The following is a 17,965-nucleotide window of genomic DNA, read 5'->3' as shown; positions in this document are numbered from 1 at the left end:
CATTCCCACGCATAACACCACATTATTAAGCGCTTTTGATGGATTGGGCTTCCTGTGTACAGGGGTGGCATGATCGCGGGCTCACGACACGTATTGATTTGTTTTGATCAAGTTTTGTCGAAAAACATTCATCAAAGGATTTCATTTGTTTTCTTAGAAATCCCTTTATCTTGTACCTTAATCCTCATATATAAGACCTAAATATATTCACGATGCTCGTCTGGTTCCTTTCTTGGCTGGCTACGGTTCTTACCATCGGATTTTTCCTCTCTGGATTGTGAGTATATAATTAAATTTCAAAAATATTTCCAAAAAAGTTTTACAAGCTTATTAATTATAAATTGATTATCCTGATCCGCTAAAGTTGAACGGCAAATATTGACTTGAAAGGATAATCTTTACAGTTAAAAATAGAAGGAAGATTTATAAAGTTATCAATTGAACTTTGTGGGTAGTTTACTAGCAATATACTGTAGAATGGTTGGATATTAATTCCCGTTCCTATTTTCCTTTTCACTGTTTTCACAGTTTCAGTATCAGCAAAATCACCCCCAACCGAGATACTAGTGATGAATTTTTAATTTGTAATGAATCACAGGCTAGTCATTCATTTTGCATATTTGATAACCCAAATCCCAGCCCCAGTACAGACCAAATCCCTTTTTGCAATGCAAAATATTTGACATTCCATTTCCCATTTAATTTAATTCTTTAGGATTCTTGTTAAAAAATTCTGAAAGCAAATGAATGAAGGGCTATATTCAGATACTGCACACAATTTATGTAATTCAATAGAAAAAACAAAAGATCCCAAGTTATAGAATGTTAAGCTAACAAAAATAGATTTGCGATAGATGCAGAAAGACCCAAAAGAAAGGGTTGCATATTATTTGTGTTTATAAAACAACAGTTATAAATAATTGTGCTTTTACTTCGGGGGAGTGGGGAGTGCCTTAAATACAAGATTGTATCCAAAGAAGGGCTGTATTTTATTTTTGAACTTTTTATAAAAGGAAGAAAAACTTCCTCAGTGTGCAGTGAGCATGTGGTTTGCAGTTTTAAAGCACTTGGGGATTGGTACCCTGGGTTCCAGAGGCTTTGAGGGTGTCAACTCCTTAAAGTCTCAGGAACCCAGGGTAGCAGAATGGCAGAACACTTGAGAAGTGTCGAGAAGCTCTCCACTACTGATCATGCTTCTCGATCCTAACTCTTGTGCTCTACCAATGTCGGGAAAAATAAAATGCTGTATATCTTAAAATAATGAAATAGTGACATATGCTCAATCTCTTTCTATCCAGCATAACATGTAGGTCAATGGTGGAGAAAAGAAGTACAGAAAATATCCAATTTCTTCCATTTGTTACAACTTTAGCCAAGTAAGTAACATGCTTCAATGCTTTACAAGATTATTATAGGAGTTATCATTTTTCATGCATGACCAACAAGTTATTTTGTTTGGTCAGAATTAAAGCTGGCATGTTTCGGTAGTCAGTGGAAAACAGAATGGTATATACTTTTCATCAGTTGCAGCACTCATTTATTTCACAGCCTGTTGCCATGGTTTTTCTTTTTTATTCAAAATAACTCAGAGAAGGAACCGGGGCTATCCGAAGTGCATTTGCAAGCTTATTATTTTGTTTTCTTTGGCTTCTTTGTGCATCTTTTTACAATGAGACTTTTGCTGCTTTTAATACTAATATTCAAGAAATATGCTTGAAGAATTTGGCAAATAAAAGTAGTCCTTTGTAGGACCTGTACTGAACCTGAAAATACTCCAAAGAACTCCAGTAGTTGGACAAGTATCTCCAAATTTCTTGAAGAATATAGAAAATGTATATCGCTAAACGGTGACATACGCTCTATTCAAGTACAATTAATTATTTTTTATTTCGAAAATATTAATTTCAGCTGTTTAAGTAAAAAGTGTTATACACCTATTTCAAGAAAGGCGATAGGCGATACTAGGTCATTCCACATGGAAATGGTTTCATTGAATACAAAGATCATTGCATCAGTCTCAACACTAAGGTCCATGTTCTTGACAAGAATAAGAAGCAGAAACACAAGTCATTCCAGCTATTCTTGGATCTTGGATAGACCTATTTCCTATCGCTTTTCGCCTATTGCCTATCGCCTATCGCGATGACAACTTTATTTGAAATAGGTATATCTCACTTGCAATGCATAAAGGAATAACCCTGAATGCTCCTCTGAAAAGGACTTTTAATTATAACACTCACAAACTTTTTAGGAAATCAAAAAGGCATTAAAGTGCTTTATCACTTAAAGAGAAAACCAGGCAGGGGCAAAAGATTGGGTCTGCAGATTTCATTGGGAGTAAAATTTAAAATGTCTTGGCATTAAGAAATTGCAAACTTTGTATTGACAATAGCCCCCTTCACAGTTCCCTATGCCATCTTGAAAGGTAACCGTGCCTTTGCCTTGAAGCGAGACGATTGGTGAGCTTGCAATGATAGAGACCTTTTTTTAACACCTTGGGCAATTATTCATATGACTCTATCATTGCAAGCTCACTGTTCATCTCGCTACGATGCAAAGGCACGGCGCAGGGAACTGTGAAGGGGACTATTATTAATATTTTTAATGTCCCTTCATCATCAAGCTGCTTCTTATGGGCTACCTATGGTGTCTTGAAATCAGACTCGACATTGATGGTTGTCAATTCTGTTGGAGCGAGCCTCCAGATAATCTATATTCTATGCTTCTTGTACTTCACGAGCCACAAGGTAAATTTGAAACTATAATTCTGTTGATGTGATTATGAACGTTTTATTGGGAAAATATGATAGAGCACATCAAATATTAAATCCATGATATAAAATCAAAATAATTGTATAATAATTGTATTTATGTAGTTTTCATTTAGTGACTTAACCCTCCAGACAGTCCTCCCCGCCCCACCCCCTGTAAAATTGTAGTTTCTCCACCAAGGAGGCATCCTCGGGAATCCAGGGGTAAAATTCTGTCACTCATTTCTAGCCAAGGACGAGGTACTGTATGGGTATTTTCTGGAATGCAATGTGCCCTCCTCAGACCCTCTCCATGCCTTTTGAAAATTCAGTCCTACTCCAAGGGGGATGGGACCTGTAGGTATGTGTGGATGAATTTTAAAACAATAAAAAGTAATATGCATTCCTCGGACCCTCACTACCTCTTCAGAATTCCTACGAGGTATAAATATTTTATGGAATTACACAATTTATTTACTCCTTAGACTATCCCCAACCTTGGGGGATGGAAAATCTCTGTAAATGAATCACTTGTATTTACTGAAGCAATGCAGTGAAAGCTTTTATTTATCTACCTTTTTTAGACAACCCAGATGAAATTCCTTGGATTCCTGTCATTAGCTGGCTTAATTGTCTATCTATACATGATGCACTTCATCACTGAAAACAAATCAAGGACCTATCAGATGGGGAAGCTGTGCACTGTTGTAACCATCACCATGATGGCATCACCCTTAGCAACCATGGTAAGATGACCAAGGCATTACGTCAGGTACCAAGGTTTGGGGTTGGTGTGGGTACTGTACCCAGGATGATCCTTAACATGTTGAGAAAGGCTACAGTCAAGCTTTCAGCAGGGGGTAATTCCATATAACGAAGGACAGGGATGATTGTTGTATTTTTTAGGGTTAATATCGTAAGTCATTTCCTCTTTCAGTAATGAAAAAAGGAAAAAGCTGTTGGTTTTAAGCACATGCAGTATCTTTTATGGGTACATAATTGGTGGCCCCAAACATTAAACTGGATATCAGTTATCAACCACCACTCCCCATACAGGGATCTTTTGTGAGGTTCCCTCCTCATGTACCACCAAAACATTCTATATTTTACAATCAACTCACATGTTGGAGTGAGGAAACCAGAGTACCCAGAGAAAACCCTCGTGGCCAGGGAGAGAACACATCAAACAAACTCACATGTAATCTAGTCTGAGCCAAGTCTTGAACCCAGACTACAGTGGTTAGAGGTGATCAGTAAACCATTACACCAATCATTTTCAGTGTGTCGCAGTAAACTCAGTGATGTTTTAAATGATTTATCTTGTGTTTTAAAGTGGTACGTTTTAGGTCTAAAATTAAACCAGGACCACTCCTAAATTTCTCTCTCTTATTAGGGGTTAATGTTTTTTGACGATGATCCCTGCCCTTTTTACATGGGAGTACCCCCTTTTTTCACCCCTATACCCATCTTCATCTCCATCCCATTTCATTTCCATCCCATTTTTTCAGGCCAAGGTATTCAGGACTAAAAGTACAGAATCTATGCAGTTTCCTTTCTCCCTAATGATCACGATAGTCTCTTTCATCTGGGTCTGTTATGGATTTGCAGTTGACGATAGTAATATTCAGGTACGTAGTCTTGGTGCTTAAAATTTATGACATTTTTAATGTCAACTGGGTTGTTGGGTTGGTAATTAATGATTCATTATGGAGAGTTTTTTGTCTCGTGTTTCCCACTCATACGATATTACTATTCTTATGGGATACCATTTCAGTGTTATTGTATGTCATAACATGTACGTGCTGTAAAACAGTACTGCAAGTTTCCTACTGATACGATGGTTATTGTGCAATGCATTGTTTGTCATAGTGAAAATTTCCAAGTATTTTCTTCCATCTTTTGTCAAAACAAAATATTATGAGCTGAGAGAAGTGAAGTCTCCTGGATGCTTCCCATTCATATAAAAACTGCTCTATGTTGAAGGGCTAGAAAAAGTTACTTAAAAACCAAAATAAATTGAATCACTAGAATAAGAAGTTTTCCTATATAATCCTCTTCTCTTTATTACCTCTTTAGCTGCCAAATGCCATTGGTGTCATCCTTGGACTTCTCCAGCTGTTGTTATTTTACCTCTATCCATTTAAACCATCAAAAATGGGAGTAATTCTATAACTGTCAAAATTTTATATTATGGTTTGTGGCAAACCATATAATGATGTGGGATTCAGTGAGTTCCTCTGCTGCCTCTCCTTCATGGGTTTCCTTTTTCTTACCATGGACCAAATCCACTTGGGTGTTATATTTTACCCATTTCAAACCCTGTGTCACTCTCTTGAGGATAAGATTCTTTGTTTGAGCTGTACCCATATATTCACGTCTTCTCATGGACAACCATTAAACAAAGAAATAATACTCTAGGGAATGACATGTGGTCTGAAATGGTAAGAGTGGACTAGGTCGATAATGAAGCCTTTGACTGAGAAGTACTTAAGGGAGAAAGCCTTTGGAATGCAGGGTAAACATCATAATTCATAAGTTTGCAGTATTTATAAAAAAGTAAAGGTTTGAACAAGAAGGGTATTCATAAGAAGAGGCTTTATGAGATACCATTCTTAATTTTTAGTGCATTCTTGTCTAGCTTTAGTACATACACATGGTATAAAAATGTGACATAATGGAGTTAAATGTTTATACCCGAGCTAGACTAGAATGCACCTTGTTTGTCCGACAAAAAAAGGGCTCCCAAATAAAGCTTTCAACTAAATAAATAATTATAATAACCTAATTAAGGGACTGTGGCATTATGCTCTAAAAAGCAGAAATAGAATTAGTAAATTAGGCTGTAAATTAGACATATTTAGACATTTAAATTTCATCATCAGGGGTTGATTATACCCAAGCTTAAACAAACTCTATCTTGTTTATTGATTGAACTAAGAAGAGGTCTAGAGCAAGCCTTTGTTTTCTTTCCCCAGGGAGCACCAAAATTGTAAGAGCTACGCATGGATACCTTGCCAATATATGCAGGGGCCTAAATGAGATTATAATCCAAACAATATTGTTTAATATCATTTTATTTAAAAGTATGCAGAAGATGTAGATATAAACACAGTATTATATTAAATTAATTCCTTGGTATGAATCTAGGTTACATTATTTACAGTTAATTGATAAGAAATTCATAGAAAAATAGTTATTCTACAATTATTCTTAAAGTCCTTATTTAAAACTTTAAATCTAATTTTTTTCATAGTTTGTAGACAGCCCTCCCCCACACATTTATTTTGGCTCATACCGAATTTAAGCCCTGTCATAGAAAGCCATTAGTTGAAAGTTGCATTACAACGAACACGTTACAACATTACATGCAATTTGACAGGTAATCGATTATGTGAGCCATTGTCTCACAAGTCGCAATTTGTTGCACACAGTGTTGCTGAAGTTGAAAAAATTCCTACTTTTTATAGCAACATTGTCTGCAATACTATGAAAAGGCTTATATTACATGCAATATTGCACCATGTTTTTGTCTGTGCCTCTAGCTCATTAAAATAACTCTGACTAGCAAACCCAGTAGCAAAAGTTTAAACTAAGGTAAAACTTGTTTATTGAATGTTTATGAAAAATATTTATCCTTAATTCATTCATTAATGCATAATCTTAAAAATATTTAATAATAAGAACCTTTCTAGCTAGCCTTAATATGAAAGAACTTAATAACTTCTATGGCACTTCAGTGGTAAGTGGACATCACACTTGCCAGCTGCCATATCGTAGTTAAGGTATACAGTCAATTCAAAAAACATTATCGTCGACCAACTCAAGCCTACATGACTGGACCGAAAGGAACTCTGGGTAGCAATCATTGAATCCGAATTGACTCCAGCACGAATCTTCATAGGCGAGCGGGAAATGTTGAAGGAGATGTTTTTTTAATGCCTTTATATTTTCGAAATTGTGAACTGAATCATAACTTCTTTGTCAGTTTCTTTCACTAAACCCAAAGACATGCATTTTATGGATTGTTTCTCGCCATTGTTATCTTATTTGGCTAGCGGGAACAATTAATTCAGAACAAATATTTAACTGCTTCAGTGATTTTTACCCATATTCCTTTCGGTCCAGTCGCGTATGCTTGAGCCGGTCAACGACAACGTTTTTTGAATTGACTGTATACATAATATTGATGGTTTTCAACCATTCCCAAGAGAATTAAAGAACAAAAGACACGGTGGCCAAGTTGGAGGATATAACAAAAGAATTTATTGACAATTCTTTTGTTAAGTTCTTCCAACAAAGCCGCCGTGAAAACCATCAATTATTTCGAACAAGCAAATATTGTTTTAATTCCTTTTTACTGGGTCTTCAGAGATTCTTTTGTTCAATTTGGGGTCTTAAACATTTAGCTTTACGTTTAAGTCTTACACTCCAGGTTGCCTGTGGCTCTGGATCAAAAGTGGTATTGTATTTATTTAGACAATTTTAAAAATTAACACTTGTGTACAACAATCTTTTCAAACCCTGAAACAACGTCTTGGCTGATCTAATTCAGGGTATAACTAATTCAACCATCAAACTGTAATTTAGCATGCTAGGTTTGTGGAGGGAACAAAACTGAAGAAAAACCCTCAAATTAATAGAGAGACTCAAAATTTAATAATAATAAGTATATGTAATAGGACTCCATGCTGTCCAATTGAGAAATAATTGGACGAGGAAAATTCCGAGGACTGACAAAATTGGATGAGGCCAATTTGGCAGTCGGAGGAATTTTTCGAGTCTAATTATTTCTTGATTGGGGAGCATGAAATCCCATTACCTATTAATTATATAGCTGCCTAATTAATCCCATATCACCAAGACCTGTCCAATTAAGAAAATGATAGCGCAGCGCAACCGTGAAGTCATAAAAACGAAGACAAAGGCAAAATTCGGACAAACAAACTTACAAGTTTACTTTCAGCAGATAATTTTCACAGCCGATCGCAGTTGATATTAGTTTACATGGGTTATTATTGTAACTTTAAGTAAAAATAATAAAATCGGTTTGTATAATCCTCGTAGCGGTTAAACAGAATGCAATGTTTGTCCGAATCTTTAAGCTATTTTTAGAATCAGTGTGCTGCGCTATTGGACAGTTACCTATATGGGATTAATGAGAAGCTGTATAATTTATAATAATAATAATAATAATAATAATAATATATTGAGCTTGAGTAAATAATATACAATTTATATAAATGTGCATAAAATCCATCTCCAAAAATGTCAATTTTAAAAACAAGAATTAGAAAATACATTTGGCTTTTTGATTTCCTAATGTTTAAGGTAAAGGCAGAATAATTATTGCTATTAATAGTAGGGTTATAAGTTAGTAGAGGTTTTGTCCCTTATCCCCCAATTCAGTCCCAGAATCCTTTGAATCATGAGGTCCTTACTTAGTCTCCCCCACAGCCGCTTTCAGTGTCGTCACGCAACGCTTTCTCCCCTGAGTAGCTACTCAGGGGAGAAAGCGTTGCGTGGCGACACTGAAAGCGGCTGTGGGGGAGACTTGTCCTTACTAGTCTTTCTCGGAAACTTTAGAAAGTTGAATCAAATGTCTATCAGTGGCAATTATTTCACCTCATTCAAATAAACCCCTTTTTTTTATAAACATGAGTGCAAAAATATCATCAAACCTTCAAATTTGATCAATCCTTGAAGCAACCTCTGAGCTGGTCTAAAGTGACAGGCCGGCACATCAATAAATCATAAAGACATTTTCCATGAAATGCTGGAACATTTTCTATTCTTGAAGTCTATTGGAGAAACTGAGTCTCTATTCTAAAAACGTTTTCCAAGAAGCAGCAGAAAATGGTCAGTCAAAACCCTCTGCCCGTCTTCCAGACTTCAGATTCACAAACTCTCTTGCCACCTCATCATTAGTTCTCTGAGATAGGATCTTCAAAATGGTCCACCCAGTGGAATCCAAGTACAAAGATCGTCCCAGATTTGAAGTACAAGCACAAGAGCCTAAGTCAGCTAAGTCCCGTAGATGGAGAACAGTCATTCCAACGATGGCATCCATGCGAGCAAAACAGTAGTCTTTGACGGTGATTTGAAGTTCATAGAAAACTAGGTCTACTTCGTTGCCAAGGATACTGTCATAAAATGAAAAAGATTAAGTTTTGGTTAAAATGTTGCCATACTAGACTATACACCCTTCTCATAATGACTGACAAGTGCATGAAAACGAGGTCACCCAGTCATTATTTCACGATAAAAGATATAAAATTACATGAAATTACTTTAGAGAAGATAGGTACAAAAAATGACCTTTGTTTTGAACTGAATTAGCGCTAACAGCCTTTATTTTGAATGAGCAGCTTGGCTCAACCTTGCAAGATGACTGGGTGACCTCGTTTCCGTGCGTTCATCAGCCATTATGAGAAGGGTGTATGTTCCTTGCAACTTTTCCAGATACTGTATTTTAGACAGGTGTGTCAAAGTTCCAGAATTGATGTCATACTAATAGGCAATGTCTAAGAATTTTTGGTGCAATCATTACAAAAAGTATAGTAACGGAGTAATAAAGATTCCATGAACAAACTTCATTTTGCTCCCTGAAAAGATTGAAGTAATGCCAGAAAAAAGTGGCATTTTTTGGCAATGTAATAAGTAAGTTTAAAGGAACGCTGCCTTCGCACATTCAGGGGGTACAAGGGTGGATTTAAGTTGCATGTATTTTAGAGGGGAGGGGAGGGAAGGGAAGGGAAGGATGATTTGTTGGGTTTTGTTGGGAGTGGAAAATCTGGGGTATGACACTGGTAAAGTTAGGACACCTTTTGGATTTGATGTTGAACTTGCAGAAAACATTATACGGTGCTATCTTATCAACGTTAGAATAAAATCTGAATACTTACAAGAAAAATGTTTCATTGTATGTTGGTGACCAGTTGTTACGCTTGGACTTTGTTGCTAGGTGACGAGTTTTGCTTGCCAAGTGAGGTCCAACTACATGTACGTCTACGAAGGGACGGAACATACCTAGACAGAAACACAGGAAATTAAATCAAGAGTGTCGGAGTAGTAGAAAACTGGGCACATTTTAAGAAACATGGGGGGGGGGGGGGGGGGCACTGATTAAGATGGTGGTAAATTATATATAACTCACCAGTAGACTGCCATCTAAGGTCTTTAGCGGCAACAACTAGATATTTAAAAAAATGAAGAAAGAAGGGTTACATACAGCGTGCCTTTCACTGTTACTACTATTATAGTTAATTTCAAATCAAACATTTGGGGATTAATTCCTTCGTCAAATTGCACCAACAAAATAATTAAAACATGAAACACCACATGCCATCAAATGACAGAGCTTGAAAGTGTCTGCAAGCCATCCAATGACAGCTTGAATTCAGAAATCCATTTAAACATGGCTTTATGCTAAACTTTCATCAGACATTGGAAACTTCAATTAACATTTTATGCAAAATATGTTTAAACGAAAGATGACAGACCTTTGACAGTAACTTTGTGTTCTCCTGACCCAGGGTGGGTGAATAAGTCCACCTGTACTGATACCTCACCGACTGGGTCGTCAATTCCTGGTCGCTCTGTAGAGATAATCATACTATCAGGTATCCTCTTTAGAATATTAATGACCGGCAAGGTACTGACAATTAAAGGCCAGGAATGGCCTTATTAAGATACCTACACAACCTCTGTGGAGATCTAAGTCAAGGCATGGGTAACTCACAGATAAAATTAAAAGATACCTTATACAATCTTGAAACCTTTTGATACCCTAAAACAACCTCTGGGCAGATCTAAGACAGGGCATTAACTCACAGTTCGAGCCCTAAACAACCTCTGAGCTGTTAAAAGTCAGGGCAAAGCTAAACTCACAGATTGGAACTTAGCCTGTTCAGTTTTGTGGAGGGAAGAAAACTGGAGAACATGGAGAAAACCCTCAATTCAAGGGAGAAACCTAACAAACTCCCAGACATTTTATACCTTGTGAGATTTGTGTAGTAACAAACTCCTTTATAAGTGAGTCCGTGGTTTGAGTGTAGAGTGAGAGAGCATTACGTAAAGCTTGCAATCTCTGGCATCTTTCCAAAAAGGCCTTCCTTAGACCACTACCTCCTCCATAGAAATAGTCCTGCAAAGAAGACACAACAACAGGTAAAAGTTGATTTTACATGCAGGGATGATTATCCAGGGTTGGATCTAGGTAAGGTGTGCAGGGGGAGTGCGCCCACCCCCCCTTCTCCCCAGGTGAGCTAAAAACCTAATGCATTATTGGTGTTTGAGTTTGTAAGCAAAGGGTGCAACCCTCCTAAAACGAAAATCCTGGATGGTGCACCCCCTCCTAGAAAAAAATCCTCAATCTGCGCCTGCTCTCAGTCTGTGCAAAGCCACATCCATTTTCAAATATAAACGTTTCATATGAGTGAACATTAGAAATAACTGACAAGATCTTATTAATTCCCCAAATCATCCATGTCTCACTTGTTACCAAAAAACAAGTCATCGGTGCAACAGTCCTTCGTACGGCGTGAACAACAAAGAATGCAAATACAATCGAATGAAACAAAAAGGCTTCGAATGTGTAAGAATAATCTGTGATAACTTTCGTCGTGGCGTTACGTCTAGCAATTTCTGGTGCGATAAGAAGTGCGTTCCAAGTGCGTTGTCTCCGAACGTTTTGAGAAATTAAAAACGGTTTTACGTCTTGCGAATCGTGGCAAAACTGAGTGGCAAACAAAGATTTTTGGTGCTTCACAATAGGCTTTTTCTCGTGCAACTTGTCTTGCAACAAAAGTTTCAGACACATTGCACAAAACATTGCCCTGATGTGTCATCCCCTTGAAACATTGAACATTAGGGAGAGATTACCGTACCTTGATAGTATTCAGCGCAGCTTCAAGAACTGCGCATTGTCGAATGCTTAGATTCCTTGAATCCACGCTTGAAATGCTGGAGATATCCTAATACAAAATATACAACAACAAAAAAAATATTAAATGCCGTAAAATTCAGGTTATAAGCCCTGAGCTTATACTCATTCGTAAGGCTTTTTGCTGGGCTAATAACTGAAGGGAAAAAAAGCGTTGGATGAACAGAAAACGGTTGTTTCTTTCTTTCATTTTTTCAATCAATCTTTTGTGTCACCAACGCCCTGAACGTGAAATACGAGAGGTGCTCTTACAACCAGAAAGAATCTTACATTAGCCAAGTCACTTATCAAACACGATTACTGGTAGTTGAATGGCTTGTGGATACTGTACCTTGTTGTCCAGTGGCGGTAGAACGACAATCGTTTCAAAGTTTAACATCACGCATTTCCAAAGTTCCTGAAACAAAACGCAACGTACTGAGCAGTAGTACAAAAGTTGAAGAATAGAGCTTTTAAGTTGTGTCGTAATTTTGGGTTCAGTTGCTCATAAAAACCGCTCAAATAAAGCGGAAAACGTTCTCAATGATTTTCAAAACCTCCACCCGAAAGAATCAGAATTTGGACAACGAATCATTTATAGAACTTCTTTTGGAAGTCATTGTTCAATATATGGTCTCACACTTTAGTCTAGTGGCCAAAGCTAGAAATGCAACTACATCACCGAAAACTTCCGAATTTGTTTTAAAGATCGCCACAAATGCAACTACATCACCGAAAACTTCCGAATTTTTTTTAGCAGTAAAGCAAGCAATAAACGCAAATACAAACTTAATATGTATTAGGAAGCCTCAAACAACCTTGGAAGGCGCGCGCGGCCAAGGAAGACGGCAACCGGAAGTCAATTCGCATGTTAACTAATTAGCATATGTTCTTGCCGTTCATCACACGTGAACCTCGCGTCGCGGCGGTCAAACAGGTTGTTTTGCCTGCTCTAGAAAAGGTGAAATTATTCTTTAATTTTTGCAGTTATAAATGCCTGTGTATGATAGCTGGTTGATGTTATGTTTTCTTTGATGTATAAACTTGATATGAGAGTAAATTTTGAAGCGGTGTTTTACTTTCAAAGTGTATATTGGAGGATGTCTACAAGAACGAACAAGCCAAGAAGAAGACGATGTCCAAGGCTACTAAAAGAACGTGGTAAGAGACACATTTCCTATAATTTTCTGTCCGTGTAAAATTGATTGTCACCTCAAGGTTTAGGTGTTAAAGGTACTTTTTTCTGGTATAATAAATATAGCCTTCCAAACAGGCTCTCCATCAGTTTTATCACCGAGAGTTCAGGTTGTTCCTAAGCTAATTTAAGACCAATGAAGGAAAAGAATATAAATACATCCTCTATAATTATATCTTCAAAAAAGCAACTTTCTCAGTAATTTCTTGAAGAGACGCATATAGAAAAAAGTAAGTCACCGCGTTTCTGCTTTGCTCTACTTTCAAATCTCGCACATAAACATAAAGGTGTCGACCAAGTCTTGGGGTCCACCTAGCGGTTGCCGTCCAGGGTTGCCTACGGTCCCTCGTAACTCAGCCGTATACCCCACCAGAACTACACTATTCTTGCTCGTTTAACCGGGCTTCTATATGTTTTGGGTGGCAAGGGAGGAAAGCACACGAATACCAAATTAATTTTCGTTTTTGAACAGATGTTGAATAGAGTATACAAACACTAAAAGTGTGCAACATAAATAGTATTTTTTTAATGCTAATTATATTGTTTTCTTTTGTTTAATTAGTGCTGTTTACTGCTAAATAGTGATAACTATTGCACACATTTAGTGTTTGTACTCTACAATAATGAGACTAATTCCAAGCCTTGTAACATGCATGACCGCATACCTTCATCAGTCTTTTAAGCACAGCTTTGTCACAAGCCTGATTCCAAAGCGATAAGCTAGAAAAGAAAAGAAGCAAAAAACGATAATGTCATTGATAATAATATCACTAATAAACTAGTTATATCGTAATATCTGTTAAGCTCTATAGTACAAACTCTAAAGCTTGCACTGAATACTTTGCACTATTTGGAACTAAATTTAAAATTTGGTGCCGAAATCAAACCTAGGGGGAGGGGGGAGGGGCACGTGCCTCCCCTCCCTCGTCCCCTACGCTAGTGGTACTCTACCTTCCTTCCAGTACGTCCATTAGTGGTTGTAGAACCATCGCTGATTCTTGCTCGACTTGTGCACGGCAGCTGGGCAGTGCTATGTTGAACTGACCAATATTTTTAATCCTGAGAAAATAATAAGGTATAGTTAAAACATGGAGAACTATAACCCTAACTGAGTCTTATTGATACCCTAAAACAACCTCTGTGGGCTGATCTAAGTCAGGGTATGGCTAACACACATAAATAGAACCCTGAAACAACCTCTGTGGGCTGATCAAAGTCAGGGCAAGGCTAACTCACAGATCGAACCCTGAAACAACCTCTGGGCTGATCAAAGTCAGGGCATGGCTAACTCACTGATCGAACCCTCAGTGAAACAACCTGTGGGCTGATCAAAGTCAGGGCAAGGCTAACTCACAGATCGAACCCTGAAACAACCTCTGGGCTGATCAAAGTCAGGGCACGGCTAACGCACAGATCGAATTGGAATTTAGCTTTTAAGGTTTTGCGAAGGGAGGAAAAACGGAGAATTTGGAGCCAAACCCTTGAATCAAGGGAGAGCCCCTGACAAACTCTACTCACAAGTGATGCCAAAACCAGTAATTGAACCAAAGACCCCAAAGGTAAAAGGCGAGTGTACAATTGCAGCTACATTACTTTTGATTCCAAAATAATAAAAATAAAAATAAATGAATAAATAAATAAATAAATAAAAAAAAAAAAAAAAAACGACAGCAAAAGAATAGGGGCAGATCTAGAATTTTATAAACTCAAGGTTACCAAAAGTTTTTAAAACCGCCTCGTGCTTGTTACAGTCAGTTCTAAATACGAGTATACTCACTTTAACAGAATACTACCAACATTTCGAATGCTTTCCTTTACATTATTTTCCAAGCTGAAATAAATAAAAACAAAGGAATTATTAGAAAGAAGTAAACACCACCTTACCTCGATAGGAAGATAGAAAAAATAAAGAGAATAACGCCAACTCAAAAGTCATGTATTCTAAGATGTGGGAATTGACCGTTTTCTCAAGGTTGCGAGCGCATTCAACTTGACGGGCCACAAAACTGAAAAACGCAAATTCAGTAAAATTGAGAAGACAGTTTCATATTTAAAGAGGAGAATAATCAATTTTAAGAATTATTATTAAAAAAACACATAGCAATGCATGATAATGTTCTGGTATCGTGGCCCGTCAAGTTTCTAAATTCGGATGCGCACGCAACCTTGAGAAAACAGTGTATTGAGAGTGGCGTAGCGGTAGTACATTCATCTTTTACTTATGGGCTTTGATTCCTGGACTCGGCATCTTATGTGAGTAGAGTTCGTTAGGTCTTCTGCTTAAGTCGAGGGTTTTTCTATGGGTTCTCAGTTCAGAGGGAGGAAAACCAGAGAACCTGGAGAAAGCCCTTGAATCAAGGGAGAAACCTAGAAAACGTACTCTAGCTGCATGTGAAGCTGAGTCTAGGAATCAAACTTGAGACCCTAGAGGTGAGAGGCGAGCGCACTACTGCTGCACCACCTTGGTATGAGCTATTACAGTTATGCTACAAAGACAGAGCACTCTCAATTTTAAAGGATGAAAATTTAAGGGGGGAAGGTGCAATCTAAAGAGATACCCCATCGCCTACCATACCTGCCCACGAAGATGACGCACAGCTCATCAAGGTTGTGGTTTAGTTGAACCTGTAGCTCCTTGAACACTTCACTGCACTCTGGGGAGATCTGCGAAAAGGAGGTTCGAGATCATATTAATCATAGATTGTTTTAATTTTTTTTGCACTGTAGGTTACACGCGGCAATGCTAAACGCAACGCCGTTGTAAGACAAGTTTCAGAGAAAACTGCTCCGTGTAATCGCGCCTTAAGGATGGGTTGGTGTAATAACGTACTCTCTCGCCGCCCATGGCTTCGTATAGTTTTTCTAGCATGATTCTTGTTTGTTGAATGTTGTTCATCAGGATACAGGCCGTCTTGGCCAGATCGCACCAACGTCCGAACTCTGACTTGATATTTTCGGCGTATTCGATGAGAACTTTTTGAACAGTCTGAAATAAAAAGGCAAACTTAAGTTAAGAAGGAGTGTGCGACAAGTTCTTTGTTGGGAACCCTGTGGTTGATTTTGTCGCAGGAATTCCGCTACCAGAGAAACTCGAAAATGTTTAGCGGAATAGGAAACAACAAAGGCGCCGGCCCTACGACAAATTAGCATATATCATTAGTTACCATGGTGAATTTGATGACGTAACGATTACTGATGTTAGGGTCTGGACACTCGAGTTTCTTGATGATCTCATAATTCTACAAAACAAAAATTGAATTAATTAAATAATTAAGGAAGGAAGGAAGGAAGGAAGGAGGGAGGGAGGGAGGGAGGAAGGAAAAATAAAGATATTAAAACTTCATTACCTGATTTAAGCAGGAAAAGATGTCGACCACAGAGTTAGAGAACAGAGAATGTTGGGTGCTGGGAAGAAACTAGAGAAAATAAAAATGGTATTAGAGTATTAGAGATGTCGTTGCATAAATATATGAAGGACCTATTAGAATAGCAATTTTCTCGCGCGACTTATGCAATGATTTCAATGGCGATTTTACGGCAAGAGATCTCATCTATGTCGCCGTCAAATCGCCATAACTAATAGCCGGATGTTAACAAGTGCGACTATTTTGGGGTTAGATAAAATTGCCATTGAAATCGCCGCTCAAGTCAAGCAATAAAATGTCTAGCGACTAAAGACATAACGTTACCCCGTCTTTTCTGTCTCGTTCGAGAGCAGCTATCATGAAGTCCATTGATACTTCATCGTTTTCTGTCAGCCATTGCGAAACAAATGCTTCAAACCAGCTGCCAATTAAAACAAACTCATAGTTAAATCATGATCAGCCCAGGCTATGGTCTGTGAGTTAGCCGTGCCCCGACTTAGATCAGCCCAGAGGTTGTTTCAGGGTTCGCTCTGTGAGTCAGCCATGCCCTGACTTAGATCAGCCCAGAGGTTGTTTCATGGTTGGATCTGTGAGTTAGCCACGCCCTGACTTTGATCAGCCCAGAGGTTGTTTCAGGATTCGCTCTGTGAGTTAGCCATGCCCTGACTTTGATCAGGCCAGAGGTTGTTTCAGGGTTCGATGTGTGAGTTAGCCATGCCCTGATTTAGATCAGCCCAGAGGTTGTTTCAGGGTTCGCTCTGTGAGTTAGCCATTGCCATTAGCCATTGTTTCAGGGTTCGATGTGTGATTTGGCCATGCCCTGATTTAGATCAGCCCAGAGGTTGTTTCAGGGTTCGATCAGTGAGTTAGGCATGCCCTGACTTTGATCGGCCCAGAAGTATAAAGTTTTATGGCTCGATATAAAGCTGACTAGTCTAAGCAAGCACCACACCCATAAGCATTACTCACCTGGTATACTCGGGTATTTTACCCCTGTTGTCCGGTGTAGTCATGACGTATTCATTATAGAACCACTTGACTTTGAATTGGAGATTCATGTAATCTGCACTCGTCCATTCCTGGTGAAGGCTGTGGTCTGTCATCAACCAAAATATATATATATAATGATGTCAGCTTTTCCTCCTTTAAACTCCTCGCATTCCTTTGAGTATCATTTTTTTCTTCACTGGTAAAGTTAGGCCCAGGTTAAACGTCCAACTTCACATGAGCCGAACCTAATTGACGCAATGCATAAACCGGTCTTTTTTTATGTCATTAGGTTCGGCTCAAATGAAGTTCGACGTTTGACCTAAGCCTAACGGTTCGGCACGATATGAACAAGATTTAAAATAATAATTTTTTAATTTCTCGAGTGAATAACACGTGCTCGGGTTATGCTCGATTCTGTGTAGAATATTCATGTTTTCGAGTGATAGCCCGTAGAATTTCGAAGAGTTTGTATTTTTGCATTCTCTACTTTACCGGTCGTTGGTATTTGTGACTACTGACATACTCTGCATGTAATGGGAAAACATTATGCCCAATTTTAGGCCAAGTTCAGTGAACGTTTTGATCGCAAATAATCGTCTTGACTGCTTCACCTTGTAGCATTTCTTGCAAATCCCGCGTGAAAAGGTTCCAAAACATCTGCGCACTGTCCTCGCCAACATTCAACTCGGTGGGAAATCTATGAAAAAAATACACATCACACGGCACGGTCACGGTACGGTACGGT

The 17,965-nt window shown here is 38.2% G+C and overlaps 2 protein-coding genes across 5 annotated transcripts in view; one reads left to right on the top strand and one right to left on the bottom strand.

Moving 5' to 3' along the window:
- Nucleotides 1-93: 93 nt before the first annotated feature.
- Nucleotides 94-5,892, top strand: LOC116303648 (sugar transporter SWEET1). Its single transcript, XM_031713227.1, has 6 exons — nucleotides 94-277; nucleotides 1,299-1,376; nucleotides 2,624-2,747; nucleotides 3,335-3,496; nucleotides 4,259-4,378; nucleotides 4,827-5,892. Exons 1-6 carry the CDS (start codon nucleotides 213-215, stop codon nucleotides 4,920-4,922), a joined length of 645 nt encoding a protein of 214 aa, XP_031569087.1. The 5' UTR covers nucleotides 94-212; the 3' UTR covers nucleotides 4,923-5,892.
- LOC116303644 (protein unc-13 homolog B) overlaps nucleotides 5,807-17,965 on the bottom strand; it is a 31,643-nt gene continuing 19,484 nt past the window's right edge. For all 4 annotated transcript variants that reach the window (XM_031713221.2, XM_031713222.2, XM_031713223.2 and 1 more), the window contains 17 exons: nucleotides 17,832-17,917; nucleotides 17,200-17,326; nucleotides 16,555-16,651; nucleotides 16,213-16,281; nucleotides 16,030-16,104; nucleotides 15,696-15,851; nucleotides 15,441-15,529; nucleotides 14,643-14,696; nucleotides 13,817-13,924; nucleotides 13,531-13,585; nucleotides 12,023-12,088; nucleotides 11,636-11,722; nucleotides 10,746-10,893; nucleotides 10,250-10,345; nucleotides 9,904-9,939; nucleotides 9,653-9,776; nucleotides 5,807-8,890 (listed from right to left, as the gene is read on the bottom strand). In XM_031713221.2, the coding sequence (XP_031569081.1) occupies nucleotides 8,608-8,890; nucleotides 9,653-9,776; nucleotides 9,904-9,939; nucleotides 10,250-10,345; nucleotides 10,746-10,893; nucleotides 11,636-11,722; nucleotides 12,023-12,088; nucleotides 13,531-13,585; nucleotides 13,817-13,924; nucleotides 14,643-14,696; nucleotides 15,441-15,529; nucleotides 15,696-15,851; nucleotides 16,030-16,104; nucleotides 16,213-16,281; nucleotides 16,555-16,651; nucleotides 17,200-17,326; nucleotides 17,832-17,917 (1,756 nt within the window). In that variant the 3' untranslated portion in view covers nucleotides 5,807-8,607. The remainder of the gene's footprint in view (nucleotides 8,891-9,652; nucleotides 9,777-9,903; nucleotides 9,940-10,249; nucleotides 10,346-10,745; nucleotides 10,894-11,635; nucleotides 11,723-12,022; nucleotides 12,089-13,530; nucleotides 13,586-13,816; nucleotides 13,925-14,642; nucleotides 14,697-15,440; nucleotides 15,530-15,695; nucleotides 15,852-16,029; nucleotides 16,105-16,212; nucleotides 16,282-16,554; nucleotides 16,652-17,199; nucleotides 17,327-17,831; nucleotides 17,918-17,965) is intronic.

This window comes from Actinia tenebrosa, unplaced genomic scaffold, assembly GCF_029948245.1.
Source record: "Actinia tenebrosa isolate PJP-AT-01 unplaced genomic scaffold, QUT_ActTen_1.0 PGA_scaffold5__44_contigs__length_20552954, whole genome shotgun sequence".
NCBI classification, from domain to species: Eukaryota; Metazoa; Cnidaria; class Anthozoa; order Actiniaria; family Actiniidae; genus Actinia; species Actinia tenebrosa.
Note: the sequence above shows the minus strand (reverse complement) of the source record. Positions and strands in the feature narration are given on the sequence as shown.